At 43.2% G+C, this 25087-nt stretch overlaps 1 protein-coding gene across 2 annotated transcripts in view; it reads left to right on the top strand.

The window, feature by feature from the left end:
• Positions 1–18915, top strand: part of ITGB6 (integrin subunit beta 6) — an 82690-nt gene extending 63775 nt beyond the window's left edge. For both annotated transcript variants that reach the window (XM_075609268.1, XM_075609267.1), the window contains exons 10-16: positions 1071–1205; positions 1760–2168; positions 2907–3129; positions 5422–5519; positions 9507–9626; positions 14373–14539; positions 15455–18915. In XM_075609268.1, coding sequence (XP_075465383.1) covers positions 1071–1205; positions 1760–2168; positions 2907–3129; positions 5422–5519; positions 9507–9626; positions 14373–14539; positions 15455–15544 — 1242 coding nt within the window. In that variant the 3' untranslated portion in view covers positions 15545–18915. The remainder of the gene's footprint in view (positions 1–1070; positions 1206–1759; positions 2169–2906; positions 3130–5421; positions 5520–9506; positions 9627–14372; positions 14540–15454) is intronic.
• The last annotated feature ends 6172 nt before the right edge of the window (positions 18916–25087 follow it).

A 25087-nucleotide genomic window follows, 5' to 3' on the forward strand; every position in this document is an offset into this window, starting at 1 on the left:
TCCAGGAGCACACCTGAGATGTCTGTGCACATCCATGAGCATACCTGAGATACCTGTGCACATCCAGGAGCACACCTGAGATGCCCGTGCACATCCATGAGCATACCTGAGATACCTGTGCACATCCAGGAGCACATCTGAGATACCTGTGCACATACAAGAGCAACACCTGAGATAGCTGTGCGCATCCAGGAGCACACCTGAGATACCTGTGCACATCCAGGAGCACACCTGAGATAGCTGTGTACATCCAGGAGCACACCTGAGATAGCTGTGTACATCCAGCAGCACACCTGAGATACCTGGCATATGTGCTCATTTGGATCTAGAAAGTGTATTTAAATGACTTAAATTAGCATATATCCCAGGTATCTCAGGTGTGCTCCTTTTTGTGCACATGTATTTCTCACTCACAAACCCCATATTTCAGGGTGTGGATGGGAGTAACCTTTGGGTAAAACAGGGGTTACGGAAGCTATGTTATTTGAAGCTAACGCAAGGCAGTGCTAATTTGACCTGATGTTAAGGCCATACAATGGCCGTTGTTTTTGCATAGAATTACCTTCGGAGATATCCATTCAATTCAGGGAAAATAACGTCCATTACTAATCTAGGTTACTTAATGTTATTTGCCCTGATTTAACAGCACTTATCAGTGTTGAGCTATTTGTGTTTTCATAACAAGTTTTGTAGGAACGTAACTATTGTTAAATTGTGTGGATGCCTGGAACTGGTACCCCATAAATAGAGGTTCCTTTAGGAAAATGGGGACGTGTAACAATGACCTAAACCCCTCAAAAGGAAAATCTTAAGAGATTCTGGCATTCTTCCTACTGTAGTAAAGTATTCTTTTTGTCATAAATACTGTTTCAGGCAGAAAATACATAAGCAAAATATAAGCAGTACACGCTTGATTGCAACTCCAAACTGGGGGTTATGCAAATTGTATATAGTAGAATGTTAATTTTCAGAATATGGGACTTTTTGCTTCCATTTAAAGAATAATACTGGAATGATAACTGAAACTCAGAGTGCTTTTTAATTTGCTGATTTAAATTTTATGTGTTTAGGAACTGAGGTCTGAAATTGAACTTGAAGTGTCGGGAGACACAGAGGGACTAAATCTCTCCTTTATTGCACTCTGTAATAACGAAACAGTCAGTCCGAGCAGCAAAAGATGTCAGCACATTAAGGTTGGAGATAGGGTAAGTACATTGTCAGCTGCATTTGATTTGTTTTGCATTTATTGTTTAAATAATATTTGTTGAATATAATTCTTGGGACAAATAAACTGAGTTTTATGCAAGTCAAGATTGTTTCTCAGTGGACAAACCATAAAAAATGGCAGATAAAATGTACTGTATCTGTGCTCATGTACACAACTCCGAGCTGAAATGAGTAAACCAGTGAAGAACAGGTCCACAAAACCGTTTCTTAGGGCTTTCTAATTATAGTCTATCACTTACGAAGTTTGCGCACCCCTGCTAGAGCATAGCAGAACTGAGTGTGTTGTAATATATTTTTGACATAATATTCAGTCAGTCTTTATTAAGAGCCAGACATTAAGGTGCACTGCATGTTCTAACGTCCTCTTGAACCTATAGCAAGCATCTTAACATATGCATGATAGTTCTGTACAAGATCTGTGAGCTAGGACATTCTTCACTTTACCGATATGACACACAACCACACTCACACACCCACACACACACACCCACACACGCAAATCAGTTCATTTATTTTTCCTTTTTTTTTTTAGGTATCTTTCAATGTGACCATAAGTTCAACATCTTGTGAAACAAACACAAGGCACATAGTAATAAAACCTGTGGGCCTTCAAGACAGCTTGGAGATTGAGATTCACTCTGAATGCTCTTGTCACTGTCAGAAAGCAGCGGAAGAGAACAGTGCTGAATGCAGCCAGGGGAAGGGCTCTTTTGAATGCGGAGTCTGCGTGTGCAATCCTGGCTTCCTGGGCACACACTGTGAATGCAATGAAGGCTCCCTGAACAGCAGCTCCTGTAAAGAATTGGACTTGTGCAGTGGGAGAGGGGAGTGCTACTGTGGACAGTGTATCTGCAACCCCTCAGTATATGGGCGTGTTTACGGGCCACATTGTGAATGTGACAATTTTTCCTGTGTGAGACACCGGGGACTGATCTGTGGAGGTACAGCTTTTCTAATGAAATTTGAAAGATCATATGTTATGCAAACCACTTAAGCCCCTATTAACTAAGCAGTTATAATGTGTGCCAAAACACCCTTTCCGGCACTGCAAGTTCCCGTCAGGCCCTTGCAGACACAAACATAAATGTCTACTACTCTTCCCATAAAATCTGCTTGTAGAAGAATATTAATAACAATAAACACATTTCAAATGTATTCTGATACAACAGAGACGTTATAGGCAGATAAATACATCCTAAAATTCAGCTGCAATGAGCCCGTGTCACAAATAGTGTATAATCTAATTACTGTGGTACATAATGCACAATGAAATGAAGTAACTGTGAGATGGTAACATTGTGTTTCGGGCCAAGGTCTCTAGCTAGAGAAGCTAGTACCTAAACCACATGGCCACCAGTAACATGTGACAATATACAGTGACGCTTAGTATGCTGCACACGTCCAATCAGCTAACACGTGTTGTACTTAACCAATGGAGACACATATGCAGTGATTGGAATCCCCCAATAATGACTAGTTACAGTGACACCCGTACACATACATAACAATACAAACTTAGGGCTGCTGTCAATTGTGCATTATATCTAAGGACTTTTGGGGCCGACATTTCTACAGAGGTACTGGGCATAATATGTATACAGTGCAGCATCCTTATTTTCTCTACTACTCCCGAAGTATGAAATTATCTAAGTAATAAAATGTCTTTGTTCATTTTATAGGTCACGGAGACTGTGAATGTGGTCAGTGTGTATGCCACAGTGGCTGGACAGGTGAATACTGTAACTGCACAACAAACACTGACTCCTGTGTTTCTGAAATTGGAGTGCTCTGTAGTGGGAGAGGTGAATGTGTATGTGGACAATGTGTTTGCACCAACGCTGGTGTCTCTGGCAGTACTTGTGAATGGTGCCCTACGTGCGGTGATCCCTGCAGCTCCAAAAGGTAATTATTTCTCTAATCCTAAACATTAACAGTGCTAAGGTACACATTGACACACGTTTTAATAAATATAAAGAAGCATACATTTTCACTGAAAGAGTTGTAGATACATTGAGTAGTCTTCCAGCAGAAATGGCGAGGGCAAATATGGTTAAACAGTTCAAGAATACTTAGCATAGACACCTGTGACCTATACCGGTTTAGGATGTACGTTATCAATATATCCAAAATCTAGAGTATAATTCTGTTGCCGGTAGGAAAAATTATGATGCCATATTGACCAAATGGCCCTTCCTGCCGTCATTGTATATGTCTCAATGTAAAACTGAAAGATGCATTTTTAGAATTGTGTCATATTGAATCATTTGTGTATAGTACAAATAAAATCAGGGGTTAGTATGAAATTGCTAATCGAATACCAACCACATAACTCCACCCAATGCAACAATGAGTTTGTCCAGCTTTGGTTTAAAGCACCCAAAGCATTCTGTGATTTGGAGACTTGCTAATTGAACTGAGAAAGTATGCATCAGCACAACCTAGTTCTGAAAGCTTACACTTTTCCTCTTGGATCTAAACTGTTTCAGCATATGAGCATTGTCAATCACGTGGTTCACTTACTGTTAGATTGACTAATACATAGCACATGTATGAATGGAATAGTATACTGCTGCAAATCTAGAATACATTTAGATACATTTATAATTCCTTTCCATGCTTTTGGAATTGTAGCTAGGGACTCTGTATAAGGCTGGGATTATGGTGCCGGTGTTTCTGCGTGCGCGCGTCCGGCAAGCACTCTGCTGTATTTTGTTATGGGAGCTACCCCAGTGCCTGCGCAACTGCCGGCAAAGTAGCGCGGCATACAAGAAAATCTGTGTTTTCAGGCGGCTGCCGCGTGACGTCAGCGCGCGTGAGCTAGTTCAGCCAATGAGGGCGAACCAGCTTCGCAACGCGCCCACCACGCCACCGCCACGCGTCTACAATCTCCTGCAGCCAAGTTCACAAATCGCTTGGGCTGCAGGAGTGCGCGCGGCGGCGCGCTCGTTCGCACGCGGCCGCGCAGGGACCATAATCCCTGCTTTAGGGTTATTCATTACACTGCAATAGTGGCGATCAGGGCACTATCGTACAAAAACACACAAACTCCCACTGAAGTCAGAGTTTCAGTGCAACAGTCCCACAATCGGCATTATCCTGGTTTAATGATTAACCCCTTATATGTGCAAATAGCAATATATTTTCAAGGTTACAGAAGACTTTTTCATTTCAGAAGTCTAAGAAAACAAACCATTATTTTCTCCAACTGAATATAATATAATAAACAACATAGAAGATGCTGCCTAGCGATCTTAAAGTCCATTGCAAATAAAAACATCCGCCAGAGATTAAACTGGCACAAGAATCTCTTTATAAAATGAAGTTCTCAGCGTTGCATCCAAACTCCCAAACGTTATACAGTATTTCTCTGCTTACCCCTAAACATGTGAAGTGTTGAGACTGTTCTTTAAACTTCTAACAAATCCACTGTTATGTTACTCTTTTTTCCTAACTGTAGCTACATTCTGTGTGTATTCTAAAAATGTCAACTTTGCTAAATCTCTGACAAATGATAGGAATAAGCTACAAATGTCTCATCCCCGAGTACATTGGGAGTATGAGATTTCATTATCATTATATTGGGGTCAAGAACATAATTGACGTTTTTAACCCTATGACGATAAAATAAATGGATCAAAATGTTACTTTTTGTTCCTTGTCTATGCGTAAAATGTGTATGTAATTATGGTAATTTATTACACGTTGTGCACGGCAATGGAGTGCTCTTGCTTTGTATAGTTCTTAATTCAAAGACCCCCAAGTCTGCTGTGGCAGCTTTTTGCCTTTTTATGGATTGCTTTGAATTCAATGCGACTCACTGCTGGGCCCTCGGGCAGTGAGAAAGATCAAGGTGAAAGTACTGTAGAACATCTGAGTTCTAAAAAAAAAAAAAAAAAATGATTACACATGAGATTCAGGTATGACTAAAGTACTATTTATCATGCAGGAGTGTCTGACTAATGTTGCCTGCAGGACTGTCTCAAACCTACAGTATGTAGGGGTTGAATGTAAAAACAGGAGACAATGGGGATTTTATCACGTTGTTTTTCAGGGCAATGAATTTTATATGCCTTCAAAGTATGTGTAGCAGAAGACGTTTTGCTTGCCTCTGTTTGAAACTTTGCCTGCTCTGGTATTCACTTTTTCATTGTTCTGGGTGACAGAGATGGATGAGCTGAATGTTACTCTTCACAGGGCCTGTGTAGAATGCCATCTGCTGTCTGCTGAAAAGCACCAAGGGGAATGCGCAGAGACGTGTAAACTGGTGGATGCCACGGTCAGCAAAGCAAAAGGTTTGCCGGTTCTGATGGTTCTGGTGGGTTGTGGGCCATTCCAGCTCAGAAGTAGTTAACAGTGGTTTGCAATTAGCTTGTAAAACAAGTGGATTAACCTTTCTAGGGCCAAAAGGCTTCCAGAGCAATGTGTTGTTTATCCCCTGCCAGTGGAAATAATAGACTTAACGAGGTGTTAACCTAAGCTAACACCTGTTTAAATGCTAACGGTTATCTTCAAACCTCACTAAGGCCTGGTCCCCACTGGCCGCTGCGGCGCGTGCGACACACACAACAGCCCTCTATAGGAACGGGCCCCAGTGGCCGTGTGTGTGGGCGCGCAAAGCGCTGTGACGCGTACGCTGGCATGGAAGACAAGAATTTCGGCGCGCACCAATGGAAGGGCAGATATGCCCCGCCATGGCCGCACCCCCCCCCCCCCGTGCTCTCCTAGAACTCCTCTACAGACCACCGATCACGGCAGCAGTCTGTGGTCGCGCCACCAGGCCGCAAGGCGTGCATGCAGCAGAGAGCACTGAGGCTGTATTCAGGTGGAAAGAGTCTTGCGTTAACTATGTACATAAAGGAGGATACCTGGGATATATGCTCATTTAAGTCATTTAAATCTACTTTGCACATCCATATTAGCATACATCAGAAGTATTGGGTTGCATGAAAGAGAGATAATCCCCTGTGATGCACTCCCCTCCACAAAATAATGAAAATAAATACATTGTATTAATATAATTGGGGCCAACATCCCCCTCTCCCTTTTCCCTATATTATCTACATAAGAAGTATCTCAGGTATGTTATTTATTGTGCACATGTGTCTCTGCACGTACTGTATAAAGGAGTGTTTGGGGATATTTACGTGACTTGGGACTCTCCCTCTCCAGCAAAACCTATATTTCAGGGTCTGGATGGGAGTAACGCCACCTTTAGGTAAAACACACGTAAAGTCATGTTTAAGCCAACGCAAGGCAGTGTTAACTTAACATGGTGTCCAGCCTATGCTGACGAGATACAGTATACAACTGCCATTCATTTTGCATATAATAACCTTTGTGTTCACCTCTGGGTAAATAACGTCTGTTAATGATTTTGATAAGGTCTTGTGATTAGCACAGAGTTAATAGACCTCAGTGGATCTGAGCCTAAGGGCCTTATTCTATACATTCGGAAGTGGCGTTTCGGGCCGTTTTCAGACGAGAATACCTATTGAAGTTAATGGGGATTTGTGGCCAAAGATGGCCCAAAAGGCCGCTTCAGACGAATATAGAATTACCTCTAAAATGCTAATTCCAAGATGGAACATATATTGGAGTTACAGTAAAGTGGAAACTGTTCACCATATGACTTTATCTCTCACTTATCAAGGTTGTGTCCTAATTAAAGCTATGGCACTATAAATTCAAATCCAAAATACATGACTATATTTGTCAGGAAATATACAATACTGCTTTGTTAGGAACTTATATCTAAGCAGAGGATCCTACAGCAATCTTAAAACTGCGGTGTTCAGAACTGCGTAATATATTAGAAATGCACAATGTTGTCTGTTAAAAAAAAAACATCTTTTAAAACAATTTTTTTTTTTTCATTTATAAAACAAAAGTGCTAAAAGTTATATTTGTGGTTTTGGTGTTTTCTCTTTATTTGTTTATTTTGCGATCTGTATGACTTGGACCTACATTGACATGACATGTTTAGAAAATCATTTTATTAGCTTATTTAACAACCTTTCAAAATGACCTTTATACTAGAATATTTAAAGTATAGTCAAAGCAATAGAACAGTCTTTACAATCAAAGTACATTTTAACCCAATATTTCTGCTGACCTTTCCTACGGACAACAACCTTTCCATGACCAAAAAGGACATCTTTTGTACACTAGCTGTGGTAAAGAAAGAGATGACTTCACTTCATTAGATTCTTTTCATTTTCAAGTCAGGAAAAATAAACGCACATATTTTAGTTCTGAAGGGTCCTGCAAGGGATTGGATTCGGATGAGGGTGACATTGTGTATGGATGATTCCTTAGTTGCCATAGTTGCTACTATCCATGGCAAACCCAACCTTCCACTGACGATTTTAGATGCATAACAATGCCAGCCCCCTATGCAGACACTCCAAAACGTTGCACACAAAAATAGGTACAATTCCAAAGTGCGGGGAAACCATTTCAGGTGAGGAGAATCCTGCTTGTACAGCCAACACAACATAGACAATCAATTTCTTCAAAGTGCAGATCTCCTCTGGGACAGAGGTACACAGTAGAGCTCTACTTACAAGTTCATAACGACGTTCTCCATTTAATGTGGCAGCCAAGAATAGTGGAAAGACAACGTTTCACCTGATGAAAGGTCCATGTGGGACCTGGAATGTTTCTGCTGTTCTTGGCTGTCACGTTAAATGGAGAACTTCATTATGAACTTGTGTTCATACTTTGTGTCTCTGTTTTGGAGGAGACCAGCACGTACAAATAGGCATCATCGCAGCAGAATGGGACATTTTGGTCGAGGCCGTTTTGCCACGACCAAATGGCCACCACCGCTTCACCGCAGACGGACCCTTCGCCGCAGCTGATCCGCCGCTGGAATCCCCACTGGTGGCCGCTTCTAAGGTAAGTTTTATTACTGATTAGGGTAGGGGGTTAATTGAACTGTTTTTAGTGGTTAATTTAAAGGTTTAGCAGTTAGTTTAGGGGGTTCATTTAAGTTGTATCACTGTTGAGGGTAGGGGTTTAATTTGAGGGGTTTTAGTGGTTAGGGTAGGGGGTTAATTTAAGGGGTTTTAGTGGTTAGGGGTTTTTAGGGTAAGTGCATAGGGTAGGGGTTTTTAGGGTAAGTGCTTAGGGTAGAGGTTTTTAGGGTAAGTGCATAGGGTAGGGTTTTTTAGGGTAAGTGCATAGGGTAGGGGTTTTTAAGGTAAGTGCATAGGGTAGGGGTTTTTAGGGTAAGTGCTTAGGGTAGGGGTTTTTAGGGTAAGTGCATAGGGTAGGGGTTTTTAGGGTAAGTGCTTAGGGTAGGGGGTTCTAGGGTAAGTGCATAGGGTAGGGTTTTTTAGGGTAAGTGCATAGGGTAGGGGGTTCAAAGTGGCTGGCGGCAGCAGTATCCGGCGGTGGGGTGAGTCGTGGCAAAGCACCGGCGGCCATTTGGACACGGTAAAATGGCCACGACTGAATGTCCTAGAACACCATCGTAGTTCCTCCACTCGTGCTGGATGGAGGTAATTCCAATCAATTCCTATGGCAATCCCTTAAATTATGCAGTTTACCACACACCAAAAAAACATTTCTGTTTAATAGGTACAGCAGGTCTTACAGAACCTGCTAAAACATACCCGTGCTAAATAGGTACTGCTGGAGGGTACGCCTATGACAGCAACTGGAATAAATAAAGAGCTGGTAGCAAGAAAGACCATAACAGTAAATAACGTTTTCCGTCTTTCTACAACTGAATCAAATTACGCTGAGTTGACATTCCTTGTTTTCTGTGATTAACAGGTTTGTACTGTTGTGACAATGTATGCCAGGCCATGCATAGTAAGAGCCGTAGCACTGACTACTTCTGGGTATCAGTATCCATTTGACATGGATTTCTGCTCTTACCACATTGTCTCAAAACACTCTAAGAAGTAATAGAGAACATATTGTTGCCTTGCAACATAAATAAGGCTATTTGATGCCCCTGGACTCTTATAGGTAGCATTGTCAGTATCCTTTGAATAGCGACGCCATTTTGTAAGTGAGGAGTGCATTATGTGGTCAATGCTGATTGACACCTGAAGGATGCACAGAGACGAGAGAAATCTCAGCCAGAAAGAGGTATCTATCTCCCTCTAACCAGCCTTAAAGACAAAGAAATATTGAATTCCTCTTCCAATTCTTTGCTAGCCTTCTTTCTTAACCATTTGTGAGCGCTCAATGACACAATAATCCATCAGCCCCTTTGTTTTGACGCCATGCATCTTATTTGACCTGTCCCCCTCCTTTTTTCCGTTTAGATTTCTCCGAGGATAAATCTATTTTCTGTTCCGTGCAAGGTGAAAATGAATGTGCTATTACATTTAGGATAGCGACGGATGAGCAAGGAAAGAAAGTCATTTATAACATACGCCAAAAAGGTAGGCATTTAATATTGTCTGTCAGAGATTATAATGTGAAGAGTGAAAATGTGACAAATTGCTGCCCCTCAAAATACTTGCCAATGAAGGCATTTAGTGCACATATCTTAGTTCATCTATTGCTGCCACAGAGCACATATTCTAAATAATAATTTTTTTAGCAACAATATCAATGATTAAATATGTGCAATGTGGGCGAGGATGTAAGGCCATGTGCATGCTGATCGCGCGTGCGCGGTGAAACACATTAGGTGAATGGGATCATGTACAGTGCGCACGTGAGTGTCGGGAAGAGCGAAGCTACAGGAGACAAAATTATTTGTCTTTGTAGCACGCCGACAGGGTCACGTGAGCGGTTCGCCCAATGAGGGCGACCAGCTCGGTGATGTCACGGCCACACCCCACCCGGCCCGCCTCCCAGTCGCGTCTACCTACAGGACTCAAAATCTCTCCTGCTACAGGCATGCGAGACGCGGGCACGGACGCTCGTGGGTGCGCACACACTAACCATGGACTAAGGAACAACTGCGAAGGGTAATAAAGGGTAGTTCAGTTCAGGCTCTTATCCAGTAAAGCAGCAGTCCAAGCTGCCATTTTTTTCCCTTTAAAATGTGCATCAATACAATCCACACAATGATTAGTAATTAGCTAAGTTGCCAATCGATCGGCGAAGATTCGGCTCAGGGGTTCTGTGGGGAAGATCATGTGGGCAGGCAGTCCCTTGATACAATTGGTGCACTGCTAGAGAGAGGGCAGGGCTCAAAAAGGGGTGTGCCAGAGCCTGTTTACGAAGAGGAAGGGGATGTGACTTTGTAAATGGTTGCAATAGAAACAAAAAATGCTTCTTACATTATAATACATTAAAAATATCATTCAAAGTTTTTTTTAAAAAGTCACGTCCGCGGCGTCATTTGACGCTGGGATATCAAAGGAGAAGCAGCGCAGCAGCATGGAGACGGCAGACAGAGCTAAGTGCCTTCCCATTAGGTACGATCGGCCCGTGAGCGTGGCAACAGGCCTAACGGCAGACAGAGCTAAGAGCCTAGGCGTGGCGGATTTGAAAAGCCGCCGCTGCATAATTGAAGCCAAACAAATGAATAAAGTTACCAATGTAAATTCTATAAAGAGAAATGAGCCTTACTGATGCGATGAAAAACAGATACATATTTAGCTATATAATAGAGGAACAAGATTAGTTAGCAATAGATACATTAAAGGAACAATGAGAAATCTTTGAAGAAAGCCAGGAGAGGGCTTTGTCCCAAACACCAAGGGAGTGGAGAGAGTGAAGGAGCAGTGAGTGGGCAACAGTATCAAAGGCTGCAGAGAAGTCGAGTGGTGATCGGAGAGGGAAGACACAAACAGTTCCACAGGTTTACATGCAAAAGGCAGAAGAGACTCAGGGCAATAGTTAACTGGGTTAGTGTAGTCAAGAGTGTTGTTCTTGAGTAAAGTATCACAACAGCATGTTTATAGGTAGATGGAAAAATATCAGAAAGGGAGGGGTGAGGTAAAAATGTGAGTGAGTGCAGGGATCAGAGTGGCAATGAGATGTTGGGGGAGTAGGGAGGGAATGGGATCAAGATGGCAGGTAGCAGAGGGAAAGGAGAACAGTAACTGAGATACTTCCTCCTGTCATATATCAAAGAAGGCATCTGTAGTAGATGAAGGGGGATTCAGGAGACTAAGTGCAGAGCAATGCACAGAGTGGATCTCCAGTCTGAAGGGCACATTGTAGTAAGCAAACGTTTGAGGAGAGATGGAATGAGAGAGACAGGTGGTAGAGAGGTTGAGAAGAAAGTTTCACACGGAAACATTTGAAATTGCGAAATAAAAATGTCATTCTGCAGCCTTTTTTCTTTTTATGCTAGTGCTGGAAAACAGCTCTCAGATTTATAAGCAGGTAGCCCCGGCTGGCTATTGCATCCAAATGAAAGAAAGTGATCACTGTATAAAACAAGAAAATACTTTTTTTAAAGGCTATATCAACAAGAAAATGTGTGTTTCACAAGAGAACAAGGCAAAGGGTAAAAAGTAACGCCCCAATAGCAATATAAAATCTGACCAGCGCTTAGGATCAAGACAGTGACTGAATAATACATTTATTTAAAAAATGGTACCTTTAATGCATAGGTAGGAATGATGAGAGTTAGGCTGAGAGCGATCCAAGCATGAGCGCCGGGTGTCCTGCTTGAACGCGCGCGTGCACGGGGGGGGGGGGGGGGGCGGGCATTGCGGGTAGTTGAGTGCGCTGGAAAGTATAATTTTTTTGTTTATCTAAGCGCCGAGCGCGGGTAAGCATGTGTGCCCACGCACAGCGTGAGCGGGGACTTACATATACCTATATATGTAAGTAACCGCCGTAAGCGCCGCCCGCTCAGCGCTAGCGGGGACGCAGCCTTATGAGGAAAGATGACAGTGTTTTATCTAAGGCGACATTATTTTACCTTGCACATTAATTCTCAAAGAGTTGATGGAAAGGAAATATGACATGGTATTTTGTCTTTTACCCGCAAAAGTCTGAGGTTTCCACTTGGTTCTCAGTGAGTCCGGGGAAGGATGTGCAGAGCATACACATACTGTACCACTTCCGTTAGAAATTGCCACTGTTTACTGTCAACAACTGATCCCATTTAGTCGACATTTTTTAATATTGGCAGGCAGATGATTCTAGAAAGACAGTGAAGTCTCTAATTGCTGTGGAATCCGTATGAGGGAAATTAGTTTGTGTCTGGCCTCAATCCTGGAAAGAAGATTAGCTTAAAGTGACACCTAGAGGATTTCTAAAGAATAGCCAGGCAGTCAAGTCAGTCATGGGTTTCAAGTGAGTCAATATCTTCTCAAGCCATCTTTCTCTTGTACAGAAAGATTTCAGCTCCATTTATTTCAGGTGGATGGAGCCGAAATCCTCCCAAGCAAGGGGAAGATGGCCTTACTGACTGGCAATGTGAAAACTTTTTGGTAGGAAACTGCGGGAGATCTTTTCATGTTCCATTAACTAACATTGGGTTAGAGCAGAGGTAGCCAACTCCAGTACTCAAGAGCTAGCAACAGGTCAGGTTTTCAGGATATCCCTGCTTCAGCAAAGGTGGCTCAATCAGTAGCTCAGTCTTTGACCTGACCTGTTGGTAGCTCTTGAGGACTGGAGTTGGATACCTCTGGGTTAGAGAAATATTTTTTAGGGGAAAGTAGAAAGAAATGATACGTTTTTAATATATTAAGAGGAAATCTCCCATATGAACAGTGAGATTATTCCTGTATGTACTGTATACTGCACACTGAATAGTCCTGATCCATTTGATTTGTACTGAAAAATGGAGAGAAAAAAGTCCGGTCTATGTGACCAGATTTGATATGAAAAGGGATGACATTTCTTCTTTACAAAACAATGTGGCTGTAAAGTAAACGTCATAGGAATATAAACAGAGTTTTGAATATACAGTATGTGTTATAATAATAGAACAGTCCCAGTGCCGGGATCTGAATCTTACTGGGTACAAATATGAGTCAATCTTAGATAACTTCTTGCCACCATGAGATGTCAAACCAAACCAGGTCTTGAAAATGTGATCTGTGATGACACCGGGAATATTACAGATACAGATTAAATGAAGAAAAAAACAAAAGCTTTCTGGAAAAAGCTGTCAATTCCCATCTTGTAGATTTTGTTGTTAAGAGTAATGAATCGTCATTTTATGATGTATTCTTTTAAACAATTCACATTTATCAAGAAAATGAAACAGCAGTATCTTATATAGCTGATTATTAAAGTGTTGTAACGCTCGCGCTACCCACAAACAAGGCGAGACCCCGGCACTGAGGTGGGAAGGTGCAAAGCCACGCACCCACAGCAGCGGAGGCGTGCCTGGATGGCGGATTGTCTAGCGTTGCCGGGACTGGGTTGGAGATTGAGGGTTAATCGGTTTACTTGCAGGTCCTGGGATTGGAGAGAGTCGAATCGTAGAAGTCCGTTAGCCGTGGTCTGGGATTATAGATGGTAGGATAGTCTAGGTCCGATAGCTGTGATCAGGGGTTGGAGAAGTCGCCGTAGTCGAGGGTAAGCAATATCTAGAGGGGTTCACTTACAAGCCGGGTCAGTACACAAGAGGTTTATCTGAAAGACAAGACTGGAACAAGGCTAGACACAACTGTAAGAGGCAGCGAGGATACACCGCATTATGCTGAGCACTGACTGAGAGCAGGAACAGGGTATATATAGGCAGACAGAACCAATGGGATAGGGGGTGGAGCGGAGGCGCGGCCCCAGCAGAAGCTGGGATAGGCTGCAGGAGACAAGAGGCACATTTGATGCATGACACGCAGCTGGGGATCGTTGCACGTCGTCACGTGCGCACACCGCACGCAGGAGCAGCGCGGCGCATCCGGGGGGCAGAGCCAAGCTCTGTGGCAGGGGCTGAAGAGCTGCAGGTGCGCGTGCGCTCTGTAATCAGAGCGGGGTTGCGCGCATAAGTGGAGAGTGGAGCAGAGTCAGCAGCAGCACTAGGTAAGGAGGGAACACGTCGCAAAGGACGTGTTCCCCGATTCCTAACAAGTGTTCAAAGTAACAAAACAGACAGATACCTAGTATTTTTCAACAGTACCCTCCCAATGTAAGTAGGCTTCGGCACCCATAGAAAATATAATATATTGATAAACTGGTAAGACAATTTGGTGAGCATGTTGCTTATGTTCACACGTTTTTGAGGAACAAAAAGTGTTGCTACTGAGACTGTCTTCTTTTTACAGATTGTCCTCAGCCACCAAACATTCCAATGATTCTTCTGGGTGTCTCAATTGCTATCGCTCTTATTGGCATAGTTTGTCTTTGTATATGGAAGCTACTGGTGTCTTTACATGATCGTAAAGAAGTTGCCAAATTTGAAGCAGAGAGATTGAAAGCCAAATGGGATACAGTATGTATAAACTAATCTTACTTATAGAAGTATATACAACACACACACACTATAATACAGCACAAACCCACTGGTACCACAGAGTGAAATGAAATGACAAAAATGTGAAATCTAAACAAGTGGTAAACACACAGTAATAGTCATATTACATCCCTCTGCACGGCGGGGCTCCTCAAATAAGATATTCTGGTTAATCTTAGAAGTGTATAACTTTAGGCAACAAGATCAGAGCACGACCTCATCGGGGTATACAAGTAGGAAAAAAATAACTTTATAGTATAATAATGCTATCACTAGTTTAGGGGAAAATATCCAACTTTTCCCTCACGTATAGTAGAATAAAATTGCGCTCTTCTCATATCCCATTGTTCTTCATTCACTTGACGGCGACAAAAGAGAAGAGGATTTAAGGAGGAGATGAGCAGAGACTATTTTGGGAGAAATTATTCCGGCAGCCCAAATTTGGATAGATTGCAGGGGAGAATGTTTTGGGGCAGGGAAGCCTGTTAGCAGTATGTTACATTAATCCATAGTCACTGATCACAACTATTATCTTCAAATCTAAAGTAATTCAAATAGTGACATATAAATGATTGCACTAAACAATCATTAAGAACAGTCATATTATACAGAACTATCAGGTGATGAGTGGTTGAACTGGAAAACTGTTTTATGTTATATTCACATCTGCTTAAACTACAAACCATATTACTATCTCAACCCTTTTCCTACATAGGATGTTGCCATGTTCTGGGGTAGCAATAGGAGAAGTTATTCATGAAATAGCACCATGTGTATACTAAAAATGTTAAACTTAGCTGCATGAAAATTGTTACATTGAAATCAAATTCTGATTAGGGGAGCAGGTATGTCAATATGTGAGCCATTATAATGTGTTATCTGCTTTTGTTTTAGGGAACAAACCCCCTTTACAAAGGTTCTACTACTACATTTAAAAATGTAACCTACAAACGTCAAGAAAAGCGAAAAGACGGAATAGTGTGACAGGACTTCAGAGTGTATGACGCCACGGTTCTTCCAGCTTCTGTTTCTTAGCGCCAAAGGCCTGTTAGAGGACTGAGGGTTGCAATAGCTTTAGTGATATCAACTTCATGTGAGAGCAAGTTACAATGTATCACTGTGATAATCTTTGGGGATCCCTTTAGGCCGGGCTCTGCATACGCTCCACCAAATGTACACACACACGCATTCAAAATGAGGGTTTAACCCGGATACTAACAACAAAAAGAGAACAGGGTAAGAAAAAGCTTCCGCTGGTTCTTCCCAGAAACTGGGGCTCATGTGTATAATCAGTGGGGGATGGGCCAGACCAAAAAAGATGCACAAATGATTATATAATAAATACTGGGATAATATGGACACTCCCTTTGCAAGAACAATGCAGTAAGAAAAATAGGGTTTAACCCTGATACTCCTGACATTTCAAGACTAAGGCACGTTATATAGTGCCGGGCGCGTGCTGCGCCATGAGCGCGCGTGGATTTTTAGTTGGCTGACGTCAGTCAGCCTTTCTATAGATGTGCCGCGCACGCGCACGGCAGGGAGAGGGGAGCCGACAGACAGCGGCAAAGATTCATCTTTTTCGCGCCGCTGCCTGCGCTCGTGTGTGTGTGTGTGTGTGTGTGTGTGTGTGTGTGTGTGTGTGTGTGTGTGTGTGTGTGTGTGTGTGTGTGTGTGTGTGTGTGTGTGTGTGTGTGTGTGTGTGTGTGTGTGTGTGTGTGTGTGTGTGTGTGTGTTTGCAGAAGTTAAAAAAAAAATATTTATTAAAGTTTTTTTTTTCTTTAAAAAACCTATCTAGGACTTACATTCACTCACACAACCCATGCACACACATATACTCACGCATACATACACACACATATACACAGATATACCTTACCTGCAGCTCCCGGCACTATATACAGGAAAAGCATGCGGCACGTGCACGCGCGTTCGCATAGGAACGCGCGGCCGCATCCTCTATATAACAGGCCTTAGGCAGCAAACGGGTGTTTCTAATGGTGCAAAAAATATGTAATCGTTTCACTGCATTATATGTAAATTCTGCTCAATTTAATTAGTCCTTATGGTTGTTTAACCAGGATATGATAAAACTATTATTTTTATAAACATGCTGGCAGACACAATTGTACAACAGGGTACACCCTATTCTACAAAGTACAGTATAACCTTACTCTTTATATACTTCTTTAGAATTCCTCTTTTTCCTGTTGTAAGTAATAGGTCCGAGGACTTTACTCGTGTTTAAATAGTAGGTATACTGAGGCTGCTCATCTTATGTTGGGACGTTACAAAGTGTATGTATATGTCAGAACTGCAATGCATGAAACGTCTCAGTCACATCATGTTTTATTCTGCAAACCCCAAAAACAAATGCCAGTAGCGATTACTTATACATTGTCCATAGCAAAACTACTGAAATTGAATGAGTTGCTTTCAGATGCAATGTAACGTATAATTATTATTTAAAAAAATGTATAGAGTAGGTCTCTCTGCACCTTTAATAAAGTAAATATTTCTTGACCCGCCTCAAAAATTGGTACATGCTGAATTGTATGGAAATAGTGAATAATATTGCAGTGTCCCAGGGCTATGATTAACGTATCTTTGTTATATGGTCTATATAACGTTATGCCCACTTTCAATGCTTTTTCACAGACACCTCCCATGCACCAATAGGGGTACCGGTAACCCATATTACAGGAGCAGGTTTACAGTACACTGGCTTCAAATAAAAGATGTGTTTCTTCCGAGAGTCCATGCAGGAACCAGAAGGAAATGTCATGAAGTTGTCACTTTATTTTAACTTCACTATTTTAAAAGGCTGCTTCATTTTTGATGTCTAATTCTCTCGTATCTTTAGGGTGACTAAAGATCAGCAACCTAATGAAAGCCATCACATCATACAAGCCACTGCATGGCCAAGATAAATAGTGTTTAAACCCAATAATCCCAGTGGGGCCCACAGGTCCTCCAGCACTGAGGCTAAGACATGGCAATGGTGTATATAGTCTTGTTCTAACCACTAAAGTTATCTTTGTTGTTGCCTTGTTTTTTAAAACAACAAATCCATCCTAAACGTGATGGGATTAATAGGACTCTATTGTATACATGGGTATGTGTTTACTGAATTATTGTCATGTAAATCTATTCCAGTGTTTTTCAACAGGGGTTACTAGGATCCCTTCAGTTCCCCGGGCATCCCTAAAGGTTTCCCTGCAATTTTCTGAGCATTTGCCTTCTGCGCATGCGCGACCGCCACTTGCCTACTGCGCACGCGTGACCGCCACTTGCCTACTGCGCACGTGTGACCGCCACTTGCCTACTGCGCACGCGTGACCGCCACTTGCCTACTGCGCACGCGTGACCGCCACTTGCCTACTGCGCACGCGTGACCGCCACTTGCCTACTGCGCACGCGCGACCGCCACTTGCCTACTGCGCACGTGTGACCGCCACTTGCCTACTGTGCACGCGTGACCGCCACTTGCCTACTGCGCACGTGTGACCGGCACTTGCCTACTACTTGCTTTGCTATCGGCTCTTTCCTACTGCGCATGCACGATTGGCACATGCCGGGTGCTCGTGCGCACTAGCGTCTGGTAACTGCCTGTCGTCCATGCGCAGTAGCCAAGTGCCGATCACGCATGCGCAGCAGCAAAAATATGCATTCTTCACGCTAGAGACTGTGCCCCCGGACTGCCTGGGCTATAGCTGCGCCCCTACTTACAATGCATCTGATCTCAGACACGATATTAGAGAGGGTCGGGGTTCCGCAGACTTTCACAATATAATTATAGGGTTCCTTAACCAAAATAAGGTTGAAAAACACTGGTCTTTTCATTTTACACTGGTTCACTTCGTGAAGAAGGTTGACTACTAATGTTACTGTGTAAATCGGGGCTGGCTTGATGGCGGTGTCATCGATGCCTGTGCACCGAGCACACAGAGGCTCCGCGCTCTTCCCCACAACAATGAAACGGATTGCCCGAGGAGAGTGCGGGACCTCTGTAACTCTCTTACCTTGTCCGGCAGCATCTCCTCCTGCAGCGTCTCGTCATGACCCCGTGACATAGCACATGGCGCTGTGTTGCTGTGGCAATGTGATGTCGCATGGCGCTGCGTGGTCTAAGGAGGAGATGCCCCGCAAAATTTCCAGCCGGCCCTGCTGTTACTCAATGGAGATGTATTATTAGATTTGTTGCAATTTAAATATGTGTTGATAATTAAGTTTTTGTTTTCTTTTTGTATTAAATATCTATTTTGACCGAAGGCTGGACCTTGAGTTAGGTCAAAACGCAGTTTGTAGAAATGTTTCTGTGCATTGAAGAAATTACCTTAAATAAACATGTGATCTTGATGAAACGCTATGATTTTGTGTGTTTTCATGTAAATAAAAAGGATAGGGGAAAGGTGGGGTAGTGGGGAAGAGAGGGGGAGGAGGGAAAGGGAAGACGTGGGGGGAGAAGAGGAGGGAAAGGGGAAAGTAGGTGGGTGGAGGGGGAAAGGAGGGTAAGTGGGAGAGGGGAGGGGGAGAGAAGAGAGGGGAAGGGGAAAGGGAAGAATATACAGGGGAAAGGGGACAGGAGGAGGAGGGGAGGGGGAGAGGAGGGGGAGACAAGCGATGGGAATGGGGAGAAAAGAGAGAAGAAAGGGGGAGGGGGAGAGGAGGGGTAGAGAAGCGAGGGGAAGGCGGAGAGAAGAGAGAAGGAAGGGGGAGGGGAAGAAAGGGGGAATGGGAGGAGGAGGAGGAGAGGAAGGAGGGAGGGGGAGAGAAGGGGTAGAGGAGAGGAGGGGGAATGGGGGAGGAGGGGGAGAGAAAGGAGATGGGGAAGAGGTGGGAGGGTGGGAAAGGGAGGGGCAGGAAGAGGGGGGGGAGAGGGAAAAGGTAGGGGAGAGGGCGGGAAAGGGAGGGGCAGGAAGAGGGGGGGAAGAGGTGGGGGAGAGGGAAAAGGTAGGGGAGAGGGCGGGAAAGGGAGGGGCAGGGAGAGGGTGGGAAAGTGTGATGGGGGAGGGGTGCCAAGCGAATAATAATGGCTTCACCCCCATTGGGCACGCCCTCCCACCGTCTGGGAAGTCAGGGGCTAACCAAAAAGGTACTTATAATACATATGTTCCCCTGCTTTACAACCAAAAGGTACGTCCCTTGGTTATCCTATTCCCACATTTAGAGGGAATTAATGTATTTGTATTCCCCTGCCTCAGGGCAAACAGTTCTATGTGATAGAAATGTATACGGGTACAATTATTGGTGTTTGTACCTGTACAGTGTATGCATCAACCACATACACCGGGATCAGGATGGGAGGGAAAGGGTTAATTGCATTTGCAGGTTTATGGCCCTTTGTCCCCTTTCCCGCCTTTTCAGGCTCCATTTTGCAGCTCGTCCATAGGCCGCCATTGAAGCCCCATGCAAGTCAATGGGAATTTCAGTGGATTGGGCCCGATATCGTAGAAGGCCTGCAGGTGGCGCCCGAGAGGAGGAGCGGTGGTTCCCCATTGAAAGTGAATGGAGTAATGCATTTCAATGGGGATTCCTTGAAGCCGACCTCCGGAGACGAGCTGGCAGCCAGCCAGACCGCAAAACCGCAAGAGCGGAAACAATGTCTAAAAAGAGCTTTGATCAGGTTTCGGTCAAGTTCACGTCCAATTGGCATGGGAACTTTTGTTCTAGGGCCCCCAGAAATAAAATTTGTTTTGCCCCTGGCCCCTAGGAACCCCCTCACTCAACCCAACCGGATCCTACAATTAATGGCGACGAGAAAGGGTTGCGCCGGCCACGAGTGTCCTACCATTGACCGTAATGGTGGAGAAAGCCGCGTGGCTTTCAAGCACTAAGTGTTAAACAGTGTAAACTGAAAACCCATAACTCCGGTTCCATGGGGACCAGAGAGGGCTGGGATTTGCCAGGATGTAGTCACTGCTCCGGCATGACTGCATAGCAATTTCCAGCCCTCTCCCCTCAACCGAACGGAGTAGGGTTAACTGTGAAAAAGTGTGTGTTTCCCATTGACTTCAATGGTAGCGGAGGTCCCATTGAATCCTATGGCAGCGCCGGCCCTATTGATTCTAATGGAGGAAAGCCGCGTGGCTTTGAAACGGCTAAGTCCGAAAGTGTGTAAAGTGAAAACCCATATCTCCAGTTCTGTGAGTACCAGAGGGCTGGGATTTGGGTAGCATGTAGTCACTGCTCCGGCATGACTGCATGGCAATTTCCAGCCCTCTCCAATCAACCAGACGGAGTATGGGTAACTGTGAAAAATGAGGTTTTCCCATTGACTTCAATGGCGGAGTTGCTCCATTAAAAGCCTATAGCGACGGAGCCCATATATTTCAATGGAAGAGTGAAATGCAGTGATTTCTTTTAGCAAAGCGGAGAATCCTGCATTAAAGTTAATAGGGGATTTTAGCTTGTTTTTTTGTATCTCCGGTTCTGGGGGTCGTGGAAGGCTGATATTTGGCCACTATGGCAAGGGTCCTCCGGCATGAGGACCTGGCAAATTTCAGCCCGCTCAGACCCACAGAACAGATTATTTTAATATATAGTTACATAGTTACATAGTTACATAGTAGATGAGGTTGAAAAAAGACGTAGGTCCATCAAGATCAACCTATGCTAAATTTAGACAACAGATACTTTATTCTATATCTATACTTACTTATTGATCCAGCGGAAGGCAAACAAAAAACCCCATTAAGGGGAAAAATTAATTCCTTCCTGACTCCAAGAATTGGCAATCAGATTAATCCCTGGATCAACATCCTTCCCATGTTTACTTATTTGGTATATCCCTGTATACCTTTCCCATCTAAAAAGATGTCCAACCTTTTTTTGAACAAATCTATTGTATCTGCCATCACAGTCTCTATGGGTAATGAATTCCACATTTTAACTGCCCTTACTGTAAAGAACCCTTTCCTTTGTTGCTGGTGAAATTTCCTTACCGCCAACCTTAAGGGATGGCCCTGAGTCCTTAGTACTGCCCGTGGGATGAATACAGGCATGCCCCGGTTTAAGGACACTCACTTTAAGTACACTCGCGAGTAAGGACATATCGCCCAATAGGCAAATGGTAGCTCGCGCATGCGCCTGTCAGCACGTCCTGAACAGCAATACTGGCTCCCTACCTGTACCGAAGCTGTGAACAAGCGGGGAGACTATAGAGCCTGTTACAAATGCGTTATTTACACCAGTTATGCACGTATATGATGATTGCAGTACAGTACATGCACCAATAAGTGGAAAAAAAGTAGTGCTTCACTTTAAGTACATTTTCGCTTTACATACATGCTCCGGTCCCATTGCGTATGTTAATGCGGGGTATGCCTGTAGTTCTTTTGAAAGCTCCTTGTATTGTCCCTGAATATATTTGTATATAGTTATCATATCCCCTCTTAGACGCCTCTTTTCTAATGTAAATAAATCTAATTTAGCTAGCCTCTCCTCATAAGTTAGATTGTCCATCCCCTTTATTAATTTGGTGGCTCTTCTCTGCACTCTCTCTAGTTCCATAATGTCTTTTCTTAGGATTGGTGCCCAAAATTGTACTCCATATTCAAGGTGTGGTCTTACTAATGCTTTGTAAAGGGACATAATTATGTTTACTTCCCTTCCATCCATTGGCCGTTTGATGCAAGATAAGATGTTGTTTGCCTTTGCAGCTACTGCATTACATTGGGCACTATTGCTAAGCCTGCTGTCTACAAGCACTCCTAAATCCTTCTTCATCAAGGATTCCCCCAATATATCTCCATTTAATTTGTAAGTCGCCATTTTATTCTTGCATCCCAAATGCATAACCTTACATTTATCTGTATTAAACCTCATCTGCCATTTACCTGCCCACGTTTCCAGTCTCTTCAAGTCCTTCTGGAGAGAAATACATCCTGCTCTGATTCTACAACCTTACACAATTTAGTATCATCAGCAAAGATGGAGACTTTGCTCTCGATCCCAACCTCAAGGTCATTAATAAACAAGTTAAAAAGCAGGAGTCCCAGTACCGATCCCTGAGGTACTCCACTCACGACTTTAGCCCAACCTGAAAAAGTTCCATTTATGACAACCCTCTGTTGTCTGTCCTTTAACCAGTTTTCAATCCAGGTGCATATATTATTACTGAGTCCAATTTTCTTTATTTTGTACACCAACCTCTTGTTTGAAACCGTATCTAAAGCCTTTGCAAAATCTAAGTAGACCACATCAACTGCATTACCCTGGTCTAAATTCCTACTTACCTCCTCAAAGAAACAAATACGGTTAGTTTGGCCAGATCTTTCCTTCATAAATCCATGCTGACTATTACTAATAATTTTGTTTTCCATTAGGTATTCTTGAATATTATCCCGTATTAAACCTTCAAAAAGTTTCCCTACTATTGAAGTCAGGCTTACAGGTCTGTAATTTCCCAGTTGTGATCTAGCTCCCTTTTTAAAAATAGGCACCACATCTGCTTTACGCCAATCTTGTGGTACTGAGCCTGTGGAAATGGAGTCCTTGAATATTAAATATAATGGTTTGGCTATTACTGAGCTTAACTCCTTGAGAACTCTTGGATGTATGCCATCGGGGCCAGGTGCCTTATTTACTATAATTTTTTCAAGTCGCTTATGAACTTCTTCCTCAGTTAACCAATTGTTCATTAATATGGAGGTTGTGGCTTCCTCCGGCGGCACTACTATTGAACTTGATTATTCCCTGGTAAACACAGAGGCAAAGAATTTGTTTAATACCTCAGCTTTTTCCTTATCTCCAATAATCTGCCTGCCCATCTCACACTGAAAGGGTCCTATATTTTCTTTTCTCGTTTTTTTGTTATTAAGGTACTTAAAGAACATTTTAGGGTTGACCTTACTTTCTATTGCAATCCTTTTTTCATTATCCATTTTTGCTAATTTGATTGCCCTTTTGCAATTTTTGTTGCATTCCTTATAATTCTGATACGATTTCTCTGTCCCTTCTGACTTAAAGAATCTAAACGCCTTCCTCTTCTTGTCCATTTTCTCCACCTACCTGTTTATTTAGCCACATTGGTTTTGACTTATTTCTTTTAGACTTATTACCTAAGGATATACACTGATAAGTGTGCTTTTCTAACAATGTTTTAAAGACTGCCCATTTATCTTCTACATTTTTCCCTATATGTTTAATATTAAAATGTTACTCTGCATCCCTGGTATTTCTAAGCCCGGGAAAGCAAGAGGCCCATATGGTATGTTAATGCTCAGGTGGCGACAAGTGGTCTACAATAAGCCCCCCGATCAAAGGCTCCCCCACCCTGCTTGTGTATGCTAGGACAAAGAAGAGCAGGACATGGGTACTTGTGTAAAGTGTTGTGTTTTACATCTTGAGACAAAGGTTTTCCTGTCCAAGGCAGACTAGGCGACACCAGTCTTGTGGGAGTGGGGCTAGGGAAATGAGCCCCTGATTATAATAATGCCCACCCCTGTGGGCGGGTATTACCTTGCTTCTCACGTGAGGTGGCAAGGGGTAATTGGGTGGAGGTAATTGATAACCAATGAAAAAAGAAATAGGTGCGCAACCCAAAAAACAACCCAATTGTGTTAGAAGATCTATGTCTAAAAGTGATACCACTATTTGGTGTAAACCCTTCCTATGGTAATATCTTTTTACAATGGTTTCAGGCACAACCCTACTGTGGAAGTGACAAAGAATTAAAATATATAACCATACATAACCGTTGGAGTGTTGCGTATGCTGCTAGAGTTACGGAGTGGCTCAGGCCTCCCAAGAACTAAAGAGAAAAGACAAAAAACAAGCGCAAAACGCAAATGGTGAAGTATATCAAAACATATTTAGTGTTAAAAAAAAAGGGTAAGTATTCTGCGTACATCAAAAAAATAGAACATATGCATTTTGTGTATCAATACAGGAGTTACCACATAGCTGGCATCAGGGTAGACGATGAAAGGAGATTCCTTAGGTAAGTGGACCTCAGCACTCTCCAGATGTTGTCTGACTCCGTGGCTGCAGTTAGTCACCAGCGTCCAGATCGTCTCCAAGTCACGTGTTGCAGGAACTCCGTTGCCGCCTTCGTGGTAGTGATGAAAAGTCCTTGCTCCAAAAGAACACACTATGTGTGCAATGGGAAAATGTTTCTAAGTCCACTCAACAGAGTATCAATGCTGACAGGATACAGTTGCGTGTCCGGTGCCTGTGCCTGAAAGTCCGTCAGCTGATAGTGACGTTACGTTACACTACACGCATACGTGTGATGTCACACAAGGTGTGTACCTCCAACGGGAGACACCCGAGCGATATAGCATAGGTACACGGCAGCAAAAAATGTAGCCTAATCACTATCCAACAAAACTGTTAAAGGATAAAGGCAATAGACATAAAAGGTACCAATAAAAGCAATAATCCTATGCATTTCGTAGCTGGGTGCTACTTCTTCAGATGACGTCATTAAAAGAAACATGGCCGGCCTCACATGGTACGGTAGCCAATCAGAGCGTGGGAAGTCTATCCCTACTCTGATTGGCTCTAGTATACCATGTGACAGAG

The sequence above is a fragment of the Ascaphus truei genome, chromosome 7, assembly GCF_040206685.1.
Source record: "Ascaphus truei isolate aAscTru1 chromosome 7, aAscTru1.hap1, whole genome shotgun sequence".
Classification (NCBI taxonomy): domain Eukaryota; kingdom Metazoa; phylum Chordata; class Amphibia; order Anura; family Ascaphidae; genus Ascaphus; species Ascaphus truei.